Source organism: Ursus arctos, unplaced genomic scaffold, assembly GCF_023065955.2.
Source record: "Ursus arctos isolate Adak ecotype North America unplaced genomic scaffold, UrsArc2.0 scaffold_16, whole genome shotgun sequence".
NCBI classification, from domain to species: domain Eukaryota; kingdom Metazoa; phylum Chordata; class Mammalia; order Carnivora; family Ursidae; genus Ursus; species Ursus arctos.
The window spans coordinates 27,790,656-27,810,538 of record NW_026622830.1 but is presented as its reverse complement, the minus strand read 5'-3'; the positions used below and the strand labels follow the sequence as shown (position 1 = coordinate 27,810,538).

At 54.4% G+C, this 19,883-nt stretch overlaps 1 protein-coding gene across 3 annotated transcripts in view; it reads right to left on the bottom strand.

The window, feature by feature from the left end:
* Positions 1–7,159: 7,159 nt before the first annotated feature.
* LOC113258419 (tyrosine-protein phosphatase non-receptor type substrate 1) overlaps positions 7,160–19,883 on the bottom strand; it is a 40,613-nt gene continuing 27,889 nt past the window's right edge. For 2 of the 3 annotated variants that reach the window (XM_044385746.3, XM_057312618.1), the window contains exons 7-9: positions 18,487–18,511; positions 12,007–12,058; positions 7,160–9,756 (exon numbers count right to left, since the gene is read on the bottom strand). In XM_044385746.3, coding sequence (XP_044241681.2) covers positions 9,502–9,756; positions 12,007–12,058; positions 18,487–18,511 — 332 coding nt within the window. In that variant the 3' untranslated portion in view covers positions 7,160–9,501. The remainder of the gene's footprint in view (positions 9,757–12,006; positions 12,059–18,486; positions 18,512–19,883) is intronic. The other variant, XM_026503169.4, reaches the window with a different exon arrangement.

The following is a 19,883-nucleotide window of genomic DNA, read 5'->3' as shown; positions in this document are numbered from 1 at the left end:
CTGGGATTTAATCCTGCCTCTAAGACTAATTAGTTGGGTGACTTTAAACTTTGCTTTCAAAACTATAAGGCCCTGTTGTCAGCCTGTCTGGATTTGAAACCACGCTCTGCCTCTTTCTAGCCTCCTCACCTTGGGAAAATTCCTTAACTTTCCTTGTGCCTCAGTTTCTTCGTTTGGGAAACAGGGGCCCTCACAATGCCTGTGTCACAGGTCGGTGTGGGGGCTCAGTAGCTTAGCCCATGGAAAGAGCTTACAGTAAGGACTGGCACGGAGGAGTCTAGATGAACATTAACTCACATTATCTTATTATTATTAAATCTACTTTATGGAGATATGACTTACAAACAATAAAATGCGCTCATTTTAAGTATACCGTTCGATGAGTATTGATGGCTACGCCCACCCACATAAGCACCACCTCAATCAACCTAAAGGACATTTCCATCTCCCCAGAAGTGCCCTCTGCCCCTTCGGCCAAGCCCTTCCTTTCCTCTGCTCTGTTTCGCTGGTTCTAGAACTTGGTATCAATGGGATGACACAGTGTTCACCCTTGAGTCTGGCTCCTTCTGCTCAGCATAACGTTTTTTGTTTTTTTTTTTAAAGATTTTATTTATTTATTTATTTATTTGAGAGAGCGAGAGAGAGCGAGAGAGAGCGAGAGAGAGAGAACACGCAGAGGGAGAGGGAGAGGGACAAGCAGACTCTCCACTGAGCAGGGAGCCCGACTCGGAGCTCGATCCCAGGACCCTGAGATCATGACCTGAGCCAAGGCAGACGCTTCCCTGAGCCGCCAGGCGCCCCGCATAACGGTTTTGAGGCCCATCCGTGCTGTTGCGCGTATTGGTATTTGTTCATTTTTATTGCTGTCCTAGTACCAATATTTTCTCATCTGTAAAACGAGGGCAGTAACTTCCATCTCGGGGCAGGTGGTGAGGACCAAGCAGGACCCTGGAGCCACACCCAAGCAGTGCTCTCTCCCCCGGCCCCCAGCTGTCCCCACAAGAGGGGGCCCCCTCCACCGCGTGTGGGAGCCCGGAGTGCAAAGGGTCAAGTGCTTTGCGGAGCAGCCCTCTGAATAGACGCGCTGTGGCGAGATGATGGCTGTGTTTATAAAGCAGATTTGTTATTTTTTAATTCTTCGCCTCGTGTCCTTTCCCCTACTTCTCTCTTTTAAGGATAATTAAAATGCAAGCAGGCACTCCCTGCGAGGAGACAGCTGAAGATGTAATTGCCCCAAGAAAAATTTTCCAGCGAAAGTTCCTGGGGTAATGGCAGCTCCTGGCCCGGCCGCCGCAGCACCTCGGCCTCCCGCACATGACCTTCGCGGTAATGCGTTCATCTGCATGTGCGCGGGGCGCATTTGCTGGCACCCTGGGAGCCGGGGCAGGACGGAGCCGACAGCCTCTGTCGGGCCACAGCCCGCTCGCCATTAAACCCTCATCCCGCCTCCTTCTGGAGACAGGTCCGTGGCCCAGAGCCATGTGACCATGACCGGCTGCCACACCAGCTGACCCTGCCCGGAGCGGGCCCGTGGAGGAGAAGGCCTGGATGGCCGTGAATGGCACCTTCCCCCACGAGGGCTTGGCCTGTTCTCCTTGAAGCAGGGCCAGGAGGACGCGTCTGCCGGCCAGTGGCTGAGCCCCACCAGCTTCGAAGCTGGCCCGGCCGCCCTGGGGGTTGGGCCATCTCAGGGTAAAGGAAGATCTTCAAGATCTCTCATCATGTTTTCTACGTACGGCCCCGGTCTCCCTGGAGGAGGCATCAAAGGCTCAGACAAGGGTCACTGGCTCCTTGCCTGGTGGGAAGCACACATCCAGTTTTTAAAAAGTGATTGCTCTGAACCCAGGATCACGATGAAAGGCAGAGTGACTCCGTGGGAAAAGTCAGCTGGCTTGGGGTTTGAATCCTAGTTCCAAACCTGTCAGCTGGGGCACTTGCTGTTCTCCTAAGAGGCCCCGCAGTCTCCAGCTTCTGGGCTTTTCTACGTGTTCTCCTTTCCTCACCTTTCCTCCCTTCCTCCCTCCCTTCCACCCACCCACACATCCATCCTCCATCCACCCAGTCATCCTCCCTCCCTCCCATCCTTCTCTCCCTCCTCCCATCCATCAAACAAGTATTTATTGGATGCATTCCCTGGGCTAGGCGCAGGAGTGTCCCTGGTGAGCAAAGCCAACACCCTCCAAGGCCTGAGGCAGCTCCCAGGACAGTGGAGGAAACAGATGTTTTTTTTTTTTTTTTTTAAAGATTTTATTTATTTGACAGAGATAGAGACAGCCAGCGAGAGAGGGAACACAAGCAGGGGGAGTGGGAGAGGAAGAAGCAGGCTCCCAGCAGAGGAGCCCGATGTGGGACTCGATCCCGGAACGCCGGGATCACGCCCTGAGCCGAAGGCAGATGCTTTAACGACTGCGCTACCCAGGCGCCCCGGAAGAAAAAGATGTTAATCAAGGAACCACAAGGTCGACACCTAGCTACAAACAGTGACAAGGGTTGCAAAGAGAGTTTCTGGACAGGTTCTGGTGGTGTTTAACAAGGGAACTCAGCCCAGTCTTTGCATTGGAAGATAAGCAGGAAAGAGACCCAGCAGATGTTCCAAGCAGAGGGAGTAGTATGTGCAAAGGCCCTGTGGTTCATTCCAGGAACTGTCAGGAGGTTAGTGTTTCCAGTGCAAGGAGTGATGGGGAGAGTGATGCAAGATGGGGTGGACAAGCTTGGCAGGGCTGGAAGGATCGCTTCTGCTCAGTGCTGGTTCCAGCACACCCTCTTTATCTGGCTCATTCTTACTCATCCTTTAGGCCTCAGCTTGGGGTTTCCTCTTCAGAAAGCGTCGATTGCCCTATGCACACTGAGTGAGGCCTGTGTACTTTCTCCTAAAAAGAAAAAGTATCCAATACTTGGAAATAAGGCAAAGAAGGTGGAACTTTCTTTCAATGCCTACTGGGGCATTGTTTAGAAAGGCCCACTGAAGGATTGGTTAATTCTACAAGGAGTGTGGCTGAGTTTGGCTTTGCCATTCTGAATTTGCATCTATCCCGTTTCGCAACTTCCTGAAAATTACACACGGACACCCCCTTGTCCAGATGCTCTGGCTCCCTTGCACCCCATGAGCTCATAAGGGTGTGGCCTAGCTTTAGTCAGCGTGTTTTCCCCAGAGGTTGGCAGGGCCAGGCACACAGCAGGAGCTGGAGAAATAATCACTGGCTGAATGAGTGATCTTGTCTCTTCACCTCTCTGAGCCTCAATTTTCTTACCTGTGAAATGGACAACATTGTGCCCATCTTCAGAGGAAGTAAGAGGTCGGTGAAATAAAGAATTCAAGTGCCAAGATCTTGTCTGTCACATGGCAGGCTTCAGTCCCCTTTCTCCCAGGGGCTGGATCCCAAAGGCAGGAAGTGACGTTCTGGTGTTGGGGAGCTCCTGGTCTGGTTGGGGGGCAGGCAGGAGGGAGGATGACTCACCGTGGGGCCAGGGCACTCACAGGTAGCTCCACCTGGTACCTGGCGGGACTAGGCTGGTCAGAGAGTCCAGTCCAGGCCAGGCCTGGGAGGAGCAGGAAGTGTCCTTAAAGAGGTCAGGTGGGCTGTGGGGAAGAGGAGCCTGAAGGCCAGGCTGGGTGTTGGACTCCCCAAAGTTGGTGAGAGGGAGCCACCCCAGGCTAATGAGGGAGGAGGGAGCTGGTAATATTGCTTCAGCCACAAAGGGAGACCCACCACTGTTGAGCTCCTCTGAGACCCTGGCCTCAGTGTGAATGGGTGTGAATGGGTGTGAATGTGTGTGTGAGTGTGGGGGGTGAGTGTGACTGCGTGTATGGATGTGTGCGAGCGTATGGGTGTGAACGTACAGGAATGTGGGTGGTGTGTGTAAATGCAGTGGTGTGTGTGGGTGTGAACTGTGTGGGTGTGAATATGAGTGTGTCTGTGTGTGTGAGAATGTGTGTGTGAATGCCTGAAGGTGTGGGGTGCGAACGTGCAGCTTGTCTGTGTGGGAGCGTGAATGTGAGTGTGCGGACTGCTGTCTGCCGCACGCTGTTGCAAAGGGTCTGACGTCTATTCTCTATGTAACCTTCCCTGGAGCCCGGACGTGAAGAGTCCGTCCCATTTCCCAGGAGCACAGACTGAGGCTCAGAGGTGAAGCCCCTTGCCCAAGGTCACAGGGTGAAGACCGTGCAGAGGCCTCCGTAGCCCGGGAGCAGTAAGGCGGCCTCAGTGGACGGGTGATGCCAAATAAATGGCTCACCCTGTGGCCTTGGCCTTCCTCGTGTTGCACTTTTTCTTTCACTGTATCCTGTGCTCTTTTGGTCACTGGGAGGCTATCGCTGCCAGTTGCTCAACAGTGTTCCCAGGGCCCTCAGCTGCGCCTGGCGCGGGGCTGGGCTCCGGACTGTCAGGTTGGGGCGGGCGTCCTAGGTTGAGGGTGGGGGCCGAAGCCCCAGGGGGACAACCTGTCTTTTTTGAGGTGTAACTTACACACGGGACATGCAGACATGTTCAATGTGCACTTGGTCTACACCCGCAAGCCCCCACGTAACCCCACTCAGATGGAGACACGGCACACCCTGTCGCCCAGGAGGGTCCCTCAGACTCCTCCCCATCGCAGCATCCCTGCAAGGACAGCCGCCACCCCCCCACCCGTCACCAAGGTTTTGCCTGTTTACGAGCATCTGGGGCACATGTCTTTTTGGAAAGCATTCTCCATTTCAAAATCCTGTATTCAGAAAACAAACCCAGACCCCCGCAAACACAGCGCCATGGTTGCGGTTAAGGGGGGGGCAGTAGAGACACCCAGTGGTGGCCAGGCTGAGCCCCAGGGAAGCTTGAGGTTATGTCAGCTGGCCGGTGACCCGGCAGGCGACTGGGGCTGCTTTCATACTCTGATGTTTTGGTGGTTGAGACCACATGGCATTTCCTGGCTCCCAACAGAGCCCAGTGCACGCCAACACTGTCTGTGCCCCCTGCTGTGTCTCCAGCAAACCCCACGCCCGTCCAGTGCCCACCCATACCCACAGTGACACCACTTCCTGGACAGTGGCCCTTGAACAAGACACACAATCTCTCTGTGTTTCCATGTCTTTATTAAACAGAGCACCATCATACTACCTACCTTCTAGGTTTGTTAAGAGGACGGAGTGAATCGATTTTAAATCAGTTAATATTTGTACAGAGTTTAGGAGACTATCTGATACGTAAAAAGTACTTATGTAAAAATTAAATAAACAAACCTCGGTCAAATTTTGGCTGGTGGGAATTTTCTAGAACACGCAGGGTTTTTCACAGTTGGGCGTTAGAATCTGGCGGAGAAGGCAGAGATTTTCCTGATGAACACGTAAAAGGGGCCGGGAGAGGGGCTGCAAATGGCCTCTGGGTCCTCATGGAGGGGGCGGGGCATGCGGTGGGTCCTGTGGTTCTCCTTTGCACAACGCAGAACCAGAGGAGGTACCCGATAATGCCAAATGCTTGACTGATTTCCTGGCGGCAGGAAGAGGGTCACTTGGCTCCTATCAACTTTCATTTTGCCTGCCAGCCCGCAGCCCTGGAGATCTGGGCCGCGGAGAAGGCGGGCCCAGGTGCTGCATGAAATACATCCCCAAGTCTCCTTGCCCGGACTCGCTGTCGTCCTCCCCCACCTTCCCAGAAAACGCAAGGCACTTCCCCGCCCACTCAGCCTGGATGCTTGCCTCGAACACCTCACCCTGCCAGCAGCACCCAGGTTTCCTAGGTTGGGCCCCGAGGGAGGCTGAGAGCCGAGCTCTCCGTCACAGTTCTCTGGCCGGGCCTGCGAGGCAGGTGACTTCCCTGAGCCCCGCAGGAGGCTCCTTTGCCTTGGGTGCCTTAGATCTCTGATCACGGAATCAGGCCGAGGGCTCGGGGATGATCCCACGTGGGCTTGGGGATCCAAGTGCGAGTCCCGACTCGACGACGGGTTCATTGCGTGAGCCCGGCCAGGTGCCCCGCGTCTCCCATGCCTGCACCTTCCTTCCCTGCCAGATGGGCACAGCCACTGCTATCTGGCCGCTCTGAGAAGTGAACGAGGGGGTAGGATGTGATGAGGAAGAGCGAGACTCTCTGGGGTTGAAGCTTCACTCTGCCACGGGACACTAGGGGGAGGACTTAGCTTCTCTGGGCCTCGGTTTACGCATCCGTAAAATAGGGTGACAAGAGTTCCCGCCTCATCCGGTGGTTGGGGGGATTAAATGAGGGAAGGCCTGGGAGGCACCAGCACATTCCTTCCCATCTGGCCTGATCTGTGCCAATACGTGAGGTCTCAACTGTTAACTCGGGGTTAGAAGCTGTGCGCTGAGGTCAGACAGCTGGAGCCTTGAGTCTCCGCGACAGCACTCGTCAGCTGTATGACCCTGCATAAATTCGACCTCTTCCTTGTGCCTTACCTATTCCTGAGGTCAGGACTATTTCCTACCTCAGGTGTGAGGTTTGAAGGAGCTCATCAAGGTCAAGTGCTGACACACAGTAAGCACCACTTGTTAATAGCATATGGCTGTCATTATTGTCGTTAATATTATTAATATTCTAATGGAGGAGAGGTAAGGGAGCCAACATTTGTTGAGTACCTATTATATGCTAGCACTTGACACGAATCATTTGGGATGGATAGTCTAGGCCAAGCACCGGGTTTCCGCATTCAGTCGATGGGGAAGTGAGGTTCCCAGAGGGTGACCCACTTGTCCAAGATCCCACAGGTGGGGAGGGGCGATCAGTCCCAGTTGTGCAACGTCTAGGGCAGGAAGGAAGGACCAACACTTAGTGAAGGCCTGGCACGTGCCGAGCATGGGGCTCGGCACCCCCTGGCCCTCTTCGATCCTTGCAGGAACCCTGGCTGGGGATACGACCGTCCCCGTTGTGTCAATGACACAGTGAGTCTGAGTCTCCGGGAGAAGGCGAGCTGTGTGGACTCTGCAAAGTGGTGGAGCTGGGATTCAAACGCGATTGTCTGTCGAAATTCTGCTTACACAGGTGTTTGGGGCACAACCTTCCACCGACTCCCTCTGAGCCAGGAAAAACAAAGTCGTTGTGTCTAGAAAACCCAAGAGAGAGACCCAAACCCTGCGGTCTCCAAGCCCCGGGGACACACGCCATCCTCTCCCAGTCTCCTGGGGACAGGAGGTCACACGCGCAAAGACAAAAACACTCAACATCCAGACGGGTCGTTGTTACCCAGAAATCTTTATTACAAAAATATTTTGCAAGCCAAAAAGTTTAAGTTGCAACTATATACAAAATGGGGCCTGTTTCCTTCCTAGCAGTCTTAAAATAAACTCCCGAAACCACGCTCCTTTCCGCAGTGTTGTTTCGACCTCTTCCTTTTCCTGGGGTTCGATACACAAGGTATGGGAATCTCCAGGCTGCCAGGCTGGAGCTAAAGCTGCACAACTTCCTTGGCCTCATTCCCTTACTCCCCTTCCAAAATTCAAAAGAAAATAAAATTAAAATGGCACCAAGAAAACATTCTCTTAAAATTCTGTGTGCGTGTGTGTGCGTGTGTGTGCGTGTGTGTGCATGCGTGTGCACGCTCAACGCATGTGCCTTCTCTGGGCAGAAGCGAGGGAGACTAAGGTTTACAAGCCAACCTTTTGGAATTTGGAAATGGCCCAAGCCAGGTGGCTGGGCCACTGTGCTCCCAGGTGCCACAGAGAAACTCTGGCTCATCGGGCCAAAGCTGCCCGCGTGGCCTGTTGGCTCAGCTGATTCCTGGATGTCGTCATGTAAAACGCCAAATCACTGTCCCCAGAGAACTGGGTCTGAGCTGAGCTCCCCGTGTTCCACGTGTAGGACCTGCTGGTGGGCAAGATGCCTCAGCTCCTCGTTCGGATGGCCTGGAATCCCTGGGGCATCCACTGGCTGAACCCAGGGTGGTGGGGAAGAGGAAGCTCTCAGCTCGAAGAGTTGGTCAGTTCTACGTGAAGACTGAATAAATAGGGCTTGCCACACGTGCTGGCCCTGGGCCCAGCCAGGCCCCCACCTCCCATCGGGAGGGTGGGGGGGCAGGGGTAATTGATCACAGCATCTGCCCAACTTCCTGGCTATCTTGGATTTATTCCAGTTTGATCCCGAAAGGGTTTGAGAGCAGAAATAGAAGATTCCTCTTGCAAGGGTCAGCTCAGAGAGCTGGAAAGGGGGCAGTCACTAAAGGGGGTGGAAACAGCCAGGCATAGCTTCCCTCCCCTGCATGGCATCCAGTGCTTGTGAGATGGCAGGGAGCGGGGAGGGGGGCATGTTTCCTCTCTCCTCTGTCTGGATGAGAAGACTGAGGCCTCAGGTCTCGCCAAGACTGCACTGTGAAGGACGCAGCCTGGAGAAGTACTGGGCAGGTTTGGGCTTAGCGCGCTGGGGGCACGGAAGGCAGCAGGACCAGCCACGTGGCTCAGCTGAGAGCGCGGCCACTTTTGTCCTGGAGAGAGAAGGCTAATGTCTCCATGGAGTGGCCACACAGCAACCTTCCTCCCCATCCTCAGGGTCTGGGACATGGAGGAAGTCCGTTTCTGCTGTAAGAGGATCCCTCCAGGACCACCAACTGGTAAACCTTAGACCACACGAGACCCAACCAGGTACTTCAACACATGACAAAGAGCCAAGATAACGTTGCTGTCGTTTTAAGAAAAAACAAAACAAAACACCACAGATCAAATTTTCTAACACCTCAGTTTCAAGATTGCACATTTCACATTTCTCAATAATTTACAGGCGTCCACAGCGAGAGGTTGCTGAGTTAGTGCTAGCTGGAGGAAGCAAGCTCAGGTCTAGAAAGGACAGGAGGGGCCATGTGGAGCGTCACGGTTGGGATGGTGGGTCCTCAAGGAGTCTCGGAGGGCCACCAGGAGGAGAAGGGTGTTGTTACTCAGTCCTCGGTGGTGGTGGTGGTGGTGGTGGTGGTGGTGTGGGAGTTCCTTGGAGGATCCTCCCCTCCCCCAGGGCTTGCGCCTCACCAGTCCAGGGATGGGGAGGCTAGGACTGTTGGAGCAATCTCACCAAGTCTTGGGATGCGGGTCCCAGAGGGTTTTGTGGTTTTTTTCCCCCAGCTTCTCCATGGATGGGGCACTTCGATCTAAAGGGAACATTTGCCCCAAGCCCCATTTGGGTGGTGGTGAAAGGAGGTGGGGTTTTCTCCCTCCTCACCCCGGAAGATCAGGCTGCAGACCATCAAGGGGGCAGTCAGGGTCTCCAAGACCATGACCAAGACCCACATGTCCATGGAGACAGGCATGAGGATTCTTGGACCCCCGGCAGCTCTGGCCAGTTCCCAGGTCGGTCCCCTGGCTGGTCTGGCAACATCGGCCTCCATGTGTGGCGATGTGGGGGGACGGTGGCTGCCCTGGAGATGCTGGAGAGCCAAGTGGGTTGGGGAAACGAGAGCCAGCCCCATCCTGGGGTCCCAGGGCCTGAGCCATCCCGGCCCTCTGGGAACTGGGCTGGCTGTCCCCATCACAGCTGTCCCACGTGGGACAGGAAGGCTCGTGAGGACAGACCCTAGAGACGAGCACGGTCCCACTCATTTCCTCTGGACCTGGACGCTGGCGTACTCCGAGTAGGATGGCTCGGGCTTGGGGGCTGGCTGCTTGGGGACCCGGTTGAGGTGGACCATGTCCAGGTCCGCGTAGGTGAGGTTGTCCTCGGACGCGGGTGGTGGGCCGGTCTGAATGCTGGCGTACTCTGTGTGGTTGTTGGGCTCGGCAGCCCGAGGCGCAGACTTCTTCCCCTTGGGCAGGTTCAAGTCTGCGTAGGTGATGTCATTGTTGTCCTGGATCTAAATGTGGCGGAGAGACGTTCATTCTGGAAACCCCGAGCCACTTGTCCACCCATTGGCATCAAGGCTGGACGCTTCTGTCTTCCCTTGGGCCCCACTGGCTCAGCCCTAAGTCACGCCCCGCTCTTCTCCGGCCCAGGTTACCTGCCTCCAGCCTTACCCTTCCAATCCCCACACAGCCTGAAGCAGCTTCCCGCACTCAGCCAGCCGGGTCCCTTCACAGCGCTGCCTCAGTGTCCCTCCTCCCGAAGCTCTGTCCTGCCTTTTCAGCATTCTTCCCTCCACCTGCTGTCCATCCCTTCTCTCGTCATGAAACCCACTCCATCCTGTACGTTCTAGCACAAGCACCGCTACATCCTAAGACCCTGCCCTCGGCCAGCTCCACGGCTCCCGCCCCGTGCTTCCTCGACCCATGCCCTTCCACGATGGCACCCTCCACCCAGGACTGACTCCGTCGGCGGGTCCGAGTAGATCCCGACCCGCAGTGGGTGGAGACAGTCATTCACTTACTGGTTTCTTCAACACATATCCACTAGGTGTTTGTTAGAATATAGGAAGTAAGGCTGGCGTTGAAGAAGCCCCATCAGTGTTGAATGGATGGATGGAAGGATGGATGGATGAATGGATAGCAATTTCAGCCTCACTCAGGGTGAAGCTGGGGTCCAGGAGACAGAGGAGAGGGGTGCGTGAGTATGAGCCCCCAGGGAGCAGATGCGGTAAGATGCTTGGGGTTTGAGTCTCGGTTGTGTTCTCTCTTGCTGACGGACTTTGGGCAATTCACTTAACCTCTCTGGGCCTCGGTTTCCCCATCTGTACAGCAGCGATATGCTAGTGTCTATTTCCAGGGTCCCTGTGAAGATCAGTTATGATCGCCCAGGTAAAGCTCTTAGAACAGAGCCTGGCACTTATCGAGTGAACACCTATGTTCGATAAATGTTAGCCACCATCTACCACCGAGCAAACACGAACGTCTCCCACGTGTTCGTCTTATCACTCACAATGGCCGCCTTAAAATCACTCATCACGAATTACAAACTCTGCTCCCTCTGTGCCCCGCACCTAGACCGCAGAAGCACAGGGGGCGACAGCAACCACTGCCCCTGGTGGGTGCATGGTGACCACCGCAGAGCTTGGCTCCCGAGGGTGTGCCATCCCAGGGAGCACCTTCTCTAGGCCCAGCTTAGCCTCTCGTTGGAGTTACTTACCCCATTTTACAAGTGAAGAAACTGAGGCCCAGAGAGGTTAAATACTTTGGTCAAAGTCACACAGCTGGACAGGTCCAAAGTCTGGTGGACTCTAGCTGTGGTCTCACCACACAGCCCCTCTGTCTCGGACCCTGCACACTCTCCCACTTCTCTCTGGGAAACCCTCAGCAACAGCAATGAATTCCCTCCTCGGCAGGGGCTGGCCCCTGGCTGGGGATTTGGGCTGCAAGCTCCACGGGGCTGGGTTGTGAGTGCCTTGCCCGCCGCCCAGGGCCTGGCACACAGTAAGTGCTCAGAAAGTCCTGGCTGGCTGTGAATTCTGGGCGGGGCTTCAATGACCAGTTCTCACCGCCATCCTTTCCCCTGAAAGTTCCAGAAAGAAGTCCAGAGGTAAAATGACTGGGGACAAGGCCTTGTTTTCAAGTTACCCCTGGAGCTTGAGGTCAGGGCCACTGGGGGCTGTCCGGATCAGGACAGCAGGCCTCGGTGATTAGGCCGACAAATGCTGTGCCTTTTACCAGCCCTGACTCTCTACAACAGATTGTATCTAAAACGATGACAACAGCCCGGGAAACGTCAAGGACAGCTGGTGCTCTCTCGCTCTCGGGTTCAGGGCAGAGCCTGTCTCATTACAAGGGAAAGAGGAGCCCTCTGCCTCTGAGGTCTGACAGCATCAGGCTAGGTTTCCCAGAATTAGGCCAACCATACTGCCCACGCAATTGCGTTCACAGTGTTGAGGAGAAGGCTCCAGAAAGCGAGTGTGCCCTTGCACGAGGCAATTAGTGAGCGAACTGTGGACAGTGCCCCCTGGAGTTGTACAATGCACGCGCTGGGTCAAGGAGGCTGTGACACTCTCCTGGCTCGGGCAGAGGGAGAGAGTGCACAGAGGACAAGGGGGACATCAGGAATGCCAGGCTCCCCCACTCTCCCCACCCCCCACCCCCTGCCCCACTCTGGGGAAGGAGTCTTAATTTAGAACCGGATCTGCAACTCTGGTTGAGGCAAGGAAATCACACCATCGAGATTCCCGGGAAGGGCATCTCACCAAGGACTGTACCTGGGTTATTTCTCTTGTGTTCTTCTCGGGCTCATGCAACCTAAAAAGGAAAGAGACGCACAGATAAAAATATCCTCACTATCTCAAGTGCTCATGCAAATTGGTAAGAATAACATTTCGTTCCATTTCCTATACGGGTGCAGCAAGTCACAACAGAAACACAAGTGTTTATCAAATGTTTGGACCAAAGGGCCGATCTCACTGAGAAGGCATCTGAAGCAGTGCACTATCTTTTTCTTTTTCTTCCCAACCTACTTTTTCAGCAAGGATCTTTAAAAGTTAAAATACTGGGTGCTGGGGAAGGTATGGTGAAACAAGCACATTCATGCATTGCTGGCGGGAAGGGCAAACCGTAGAAGCCTTTTGGGAGGCAGCTTGGCAAAATCAAGAGCTTGGAAGGTGTCCTCATCGTTTGACTCATAAGTGCACATTTTGGGGGGAATTCAAAATATAGAAAAAGCGTTATGCACAGAGGCATTTGTCACAGAACAGGATGGGGAGGACTGTTTATATGGTAGAGCTCTGCCAACTGGGACTGGTTAAGGAAATCAGGATAGGTTCACAGATAAAGACTTAAAAGGCTTATGAGATTTTTTTTATTACAAATGATTACATTAAAATGATAAGCGACACGACAGCATTCTCCGTGGAATGATCTCAATTCTAACAACGTATGGATAACACGGGAAGGAAACAGTAAAATGTGAACAGCAGTGGTCTTTGGGAGGTTCTTTTTTTTTCTTCCTTTTAGTTCCCATATTTTCCACACCTTCTATATTCTACACATCCAGGTCTTAGCATTAAAAAGAAGAAAAGAGAAGGTGCAGTGTCCTGGTTAATCAAAGAAGCTGTTCATGCGCTTGATTCTGTAATGGGAGGCGGTGGCTTGGCTCACTGCAGGGTCATGGTCAAGGTGGGGAGCGCACCAGAGCCACGGTTCTGCAGGAGTTGTGTAAATTCTCAGGCCGGCAGCTCTGGGGATGGGAGCCTGGATAATGTCAGAAATGAGCAATGGGGCTTGGCAGCAGGGTTATTAATGGATTTGGCACGAGATCTTGGCTCAGAAGCATTTCTGGGGCATGACAAGCCCCACGTGGCCACAGAAACAGGCCTCTGGGAGCAGGGACACCGGCTGCTAAGGAAGATCACGAAGTCTATCCACACCCCTACTGCTCCAGGGCTTCCAGGGCTCCCCGCTGCCTCTAGCTCAAGTAAAACCCATCACCCATCAACCCATCGTAAGCCCTGTGTGGTCTGGCCCCTGTGCACTGCCCCAGGCCCCTTCACTGCCTGACCTTATTTACCCACATATGCACCCACCAAATATTTCACGACGGCCACTCGATGAGACATCCTTTGCGTCAACAACAGCCTGGAAAGCCGCCCTCAACCACTTTTCCTCTTAGTTAACTTTCGTGCATTTTTCAAGACTTAACTATGGTGTCACCTCCTTGGGAAAGCGGCTCTGACAGCGCTGGGCTGGCTGGGCTGCCCTCCATGATACCTTCAAGCCTCCTTGCCTATTTTCCTGTCTGCCATATGTGTCCGTCTGCTGCCTGCCTGCCGTGATTCCTCAGCACATGGGTACAGGTGCGTAAAAGTGACTTGGAATGAAGACATTCAGACTGCCCCAGGACCTTTGCACGGGCAGCCCTCCTTGCCTCTTCCTTTGCTTCACTGCTTCTCTTTCCTCGGATTCTATTTCAAATAGTCCTTTCTCTGGGAAACCTTCACTGAACTTCAAATTCCATTCTCAGAACACTGGGCTCCTCTCTTTCAGAGCAATATTGCAGATGAGACGCAATTATCCATTTTGTTGTGTCTGTCTCTCTTATCTCTGAGAACGGCACTGCTATTACCCATCTGTATGCTCAGGCTAAAGAAATGGGAATCATCCCTGATTCTCTTCCGTCCTCCTTTACAAACCGTGTTACCCATCACAAGTCGTCTTGACTCTGCTTCCAAAATCCGTATCAAACTCAGCTACTCAAGTCTCCTCCACCTTCCCAGCTCCCTAGATTCCTCAAGAGCCTTCTCCCTGGTGTCCCTGCTTCTGTTCCCACCCCTCAGTGTGCCATTCTCCACATGGAAAAGGCATAGGTGAGGTCATGTCATTTTCTGCTCAAAACCCTCAACCCCTTGTCAGCGCACAGCGAGATTCATCTCCGTATCCAGAAGGGCACACGGGTGCCGTCGGCCCTGACTCGATGCTTTAGTCTCCCATCTCTTCCCCTCGCCTGCTCCAGCCCGGCTACCCTGGCCTCCCCCGTGTTCCAGGAATATGTCCAACTGCTCCTGCCTCAGGGTCTTGGCACTGGCTGTTCCCTCTGCCTGGCCCACTCTTGCCCCAGATATCCCCGTGGCGGGAGCCTTCCCGTCCTTCAGCTCCCTTCTGAATGACACCTCCGTACACTTTCCCTGACTGCCCACTGCACCCCACCCCCTGCTCTGCTCCCTGCCTAGCTTGATTTTATCTAGCCAGCACCTGTATCACATGGTGTATTAACCTCCCACCCAGCTTGTTTGATGGCCTGCCTCCTGATGGATCGTGGGCTCCACGCTGGAGCCCTGACACCCTCTAACGGGCTGGTGCACTGTCAGCACGCCCTACGTATTTGTTGAACGAATGAATGAATGAATGAATGAATGAACATTGAATCAAAAGGGCCACGAGACCAGGGCTAGCATCTTTTTTGCTTTCCTTCGCAACCCCCCAGCTTAAGCCCGGGCACTGAGCTGGGCTCAATTCCGATGAATAAATGAAAGAATCAGAGAAGCCCTAAATATTCCAAGAATAAACGCAGTGAATGCCTGACAAGCGAACGAATGGCCGACCAAATGAACCCCAGTGCCCAATTAAGGGAACAGAGACATATTTTTTCTCTCGTCTGAGCCGGGGAAGATTACAGACCATGTTCTACCGGTACGTCCCTAACCCAGGGAGTTAGAGATACCCAGCTCCTCCAGCAGCCCTGCAACCTGAAGGGCCCTCTGAGCTCAAAGCGGCGGCACCCCCCGCTCGGCACCCTCTCCAAGGTCCTCAGTTGTTATTCACACCCGCGTCTTTCTGGAAAGCGTCTGATCCCAGCCGGCTGAGTGAAGCCGGCCGCTGCATGGGAACCACCATCCCCGCTCACCAGCTAGCGCTTTGGTTTAGGGAGATGAAAGGGAGCAAGCGATCTCACGGCTCCCTTGGTAGGTTCACGCTGGAAAAAATAAAACAGAGGCAGAAAATGGTTGGCTTCTCTGGGGAAGAAAAAATAGGCAGCGGGACACATGAGAGCAGCGATGAGCCCCGCCGGCTGCAGCGTTGGGGAAATCTGGGCTGGAGCCGGAGTTCTGGCACCTGCCGGCGGTGGGGCCTTGGGAATGTCACACGGCTTCTCCGAGCCTCGGTTTCCTACGCATACACCGGGACAAGAATAACCTTCTAGAACAGGGGTTCTCAAAGTCTGGGTTGGAAGCAGCAGCAGCAGCGCCACCTGGGAACGTGTTAGACATGCAAACCCTGCATCTGAAACTCCCGGGCGAGGAGGTGTCCAGTAATCTGTGTTTTAACGAGCTGTCCAGAAGATTCTGCCACACGCTTGAGTTTGAGAAGCTCTGTTCAATTCACATGGGGTGAGAGTAAATCAGAGGGGTTTTGCTATAATTAAAATGACTGTTGGGCCACTAGAGGAAAAGACATAGATCGGTTCCCGGGACGCAGTAAGTGCCTCATAGATGTTAGCTGCTGACGCTGTTGTTACTATTATGGATGCTGTCCCTTTCCTTTGGGAACTTATTGTCTAATTGGGGTGATAAGACAAACAAAATAATGACAACAATAAAGACGAAGTAAAAAAGAATGATCCTCCCATATCTGAGGCCGTGAAGGCACTGAGAAGGACAGTGTTGGATTCAGAAGAGGAAGAGACTGGGGATTGGGGCCGTGGTTTGGGATGGCAGTCGTCATTCCTCACGCATTTGGTTCACTCAACGAACCTTAACTGACCACCTATTCCATTCCAGGCACGGTGCCAGTTTCACCAGAACCTGAGGGAAAGCTCCCTGCCCTCAACAGGGGGAGGGGGGTGGGTTATAGCATGGGGCAGGCGCAGAGGCAGCCTGAATACACGGTGGTGTCAACACAGGGGCACCAGGAGAGCTCCCAGGACGGGCCCCTGTCCCTGAAGGGGGGTGGGTAATGCCCTCGCTGAGCCTGGGGGAAGGGCGGGAGGTAAGCAGGTGAAAAGAGGGGTGCCCACCCAAGCTCCCGTGTCACACAACTCCAGGGAGCGCTGTTCGCAGAGCCCACAGTGACTGCTGCCGCACACCCCCCCCCCCCCGCGCGGTGGAAACCCTGGGTGGTGCGGGAACACATCTCAGAGAGAGAGGCCGGCACGCGAGGGCTGGGAGGAGAGCGAGGACACAGCATGTGGGAGGCTGTGAAGGGAGTGCAGCGTGGCTGAGTCACGGAGTGTGAGGGCTGGGGCGTGGCCAGAAGTGAAACTGTCCAAGTCAGTGGGGGCCGGACCACTAGGGGCTTGAGGGCCTCAGTGGCACGGGTGGACTCTGTTGAGGGCCGTGGGGAGCCACCAAAGGTTTTCAGGCAAAGGACAGAAGTGAAGTCCTGGGGTGCCTGGGTGGCTCAGTCGGTTGAGTGCCTGCTTTCGGCTCAGGTCATGATCTCAGGGTCCTGGGATCGAGCCCCACATCAGGCTCCCTGCTTCATGGGAAGCCTGCTTCTCCTTCTCCCTGTGCCTCTCCCCCCAACCCCACCGCTCATGCTCTCTCTCTCTCGCTCTCTCAAATAAATAAATAAAATCTAAAAAAAAAAAAGAAGTCAAGTCTTGCCCTTGGAAACGAGTGTACTTGGTGTATATGCACGGAGCATTCCCATTGCCCCCGACCTTGGGGCTGTCCTTGACTCTACAATCCATCCACAAGTCCTCTTGACTCTACCTCCAAAACATATCTAGAATTTGCCCCTTTCTCAGCCATCCCACCGCCACGGTCCAGGCCACCCACATGGGCTTGGACCACTGCAGCGGCCTCCTCCTGGACCTCTCTGCCTCCACGCTCACCTCCTACAGCTTGCTCCCCACACGCCGGGCAGGGCGGTACTTGTAAGACAAAAGTCACATCATCTCCTTCCTATAGCTCCTCATCCCACTGGGAGTCAAACCCTAGACCACTGGCCTCCACCCCGAACCTCAGCTCCTGTTCTGCCATTCTGAAATCCACAAAGCTCTAAAAAAAAAAAAAAGAAAGAAAGAAAGAAAGAAAAAGAGAAGAAAGAAAGAAAAGAAAGAAAGAAAAAAAAGAAAGACCGTGCAACCCATTTGTTAGCAAAACCTGACCTGAACCAACAGGAAGCTATTTATGGCTTTTATTTATGGCCCATGCGGGGCGTGCCCATGCAATTTATTTGTTGTTTCCAGGCAGGTACATTCAAGTGGTAGATTATGGGGTTCTGGATCTCTCCGCTGGGGATGAATATCGGGGGCTTTCCTTTAAAAGCTGGAAAGTCTGAATTAGTAACAAATCTGGCTGCGTGGCCTTGGGCTGAGACCGTGGACCTGCGTCTCCCTGGCCTCACCTCCTGCCCTCCCCGTGCCTTCCGGCCCAGCACACAGGCCTCCTCTGGTCCTCTCGCCTTGGCCATGCCCGCTCTCTCGCGCAGCAAACACATCCCCCTTCACAGTTCCTTGGCTCAGTCCCTGCTCGTGTCCCCTCGTCAGTGGAGCCCCCCCCCCATCCCGCCATCAATCTCCGTCCCCTTGCTGGGCCTGAGTTGTCACCACCCGACACGACAGGACACATCCCTTTGCCTCTATGCTTACTGCCTGCTTCTCTCCCTGGGGCCTGAGCCCCATGAAGGCCTGGGTTCCTACTCACTGCTATATCCTTAGCACCTGGAACAGCAGCAGAAGTCACTGAATACAGGAGTCAACAAACTAACATGCAGTCTGTGGCGTAACATCATCACCTTACCCTTTGAGCAGGCCCTCGGCTGCCGGCGGGGACGGGGGTGGGGGGATGGGGGGACAGACGGTCTCTGCCCTACTTGTCCCGGCATTCCCGGAGCCGCCCGTACCAAGGTACTCAACACACACTGAGCGAAGGGAGGAAAGAGCAAAGCACACAGCTTGGATCTGGGGGCCGTGTGGCACGGGGGGGGGGGGGGGGGGCAGGTTTCTGCCACCATCCAAATGGGATCAGATGAGGGTCTCGCTGTCTGTGGACAACAGGCAGGAAATCAGAGCCTCCGTGTGCCGAAGAAATCCCTTCAAATCCCCTCACTTGAGACAATTATTAAACACGGACCTGTCAGAGCCGCTTACAAAGGAGAGAAAAAGAAAGGCTGCCCGGCATGGGGGTGGATGGTGCTTCACAGTTTGGGGGGCTGTCAACCAACCTACCAACCAACTAACCAACCAACCAACCGACCACTACAAAGGCATCCTCGCCCTGTAGAGCACTTACCTTGTAGAAGAAGTGGAGCCCTTGGCTGAAAGAGAAAAGAAACCAAAACCAGTTATTTAACCTAGAAACACACCGTTCTTACGTAACGTTTTGCTGGGGGCGGGGGGCAAAGGTTTGCCTCCGGGGAGGTTGTGAGGAATTGTTGAAATCACCTCTGAACCACAGGAATCCCCCACGCCCACGCCGGTGGGATGGTCCAGTATCTTCCATCAGGAGGACCAGTGGGCTGGGCCTTCCCCTTTCCCACCTCCGGGGGTTGCGACGGTCAGATCCCAGAGCAGCCTTCAGCCCAGAAGGGGCCGACTGCCCTGCCTCTGTCTGGCCTCACTTCCCTTCACCAGGTACCTTACACCTGAGACCCTACAGGAGCCGGGGCCCAGTCAGGGCCCTTCACGGCTGAGGGACAGATTCCAGCAGGGCTAGAGTTGGGGGAGCAGCTGCAAATCCCAGGTCTGCCTCCAACTCACTCACTATACGACCCTGGCTGGGTCACTTGCCCTCTCTGAGCTCGGATTTTAGCTCTCCAGCTCGCAGGGGTGGGCTGGACATCCATTTCTTTTCATGTCACCACTTTCCAAAAAAGGATCTTAGGCGGGAAGAAAGGGTCCATCTGGTTCAGAGATTTTAAGCCTACGATATGGGGCATCCCACAGAGAAGCTGCTGGGGTTTGGCCACTGTTTGACTCCCAGCCCACTGTAAAATTGTAATTAAAAAGCACCCTGCACACCAAAGGTGCCCTGCACTGCACTTGACCGGGCTAGCGGCTGCCCCAGTGCAAGAATTCTCCCCGCCAGGGGAATGCCTGGTGCCTGGGCAGGTAGTGGGTTTTTTAGGTGAGCAGGTAGCAGTTGGAAGGCCGCAGCTCAGCATCCAAGGTCTGAATGGGAGCTGGCGGGCCGCAACGTGCTGGGACACCAATCACCCTCATTTTACAGCAGAGGGACTGGGGTCACACGGCTGGTAAGCAGGAAAGCTGAAATCAGGACATTTCATAGCAAGTATTGAAATAGAGGATGGGCAGACCCCCCCAGGGACCAATGACGAGAGAAGGGTCATCTCATTAAGGCGGAGATGATGTGCAGAGTGGTCCCAGACATAGTCCCTGGGGACCCACCACGTTTGAATCCTGGCCCCACCACTTAGCAGCTGTGAGGCCCTGGGCACGTTTTCTAACTTCTCCATGCCTCAGTTTGCTCCTCTGTAAAAGCAGGTCTGTGGTGAGAACAGAGCGCGTGGCACGTCATTAGAACGGAGAGAGCGCTAGTCATCCTTGTCACCGGAGCCTATGTGTGAGAGCTGGGCTCTGCACACAACTAGACCCGTCACTCAGGGTCTGGGCCTCTTCCCCAGCGTCTGCAGCTCTCCAAGCCCTGCTCCTCTTCTGGAATACCCAGTT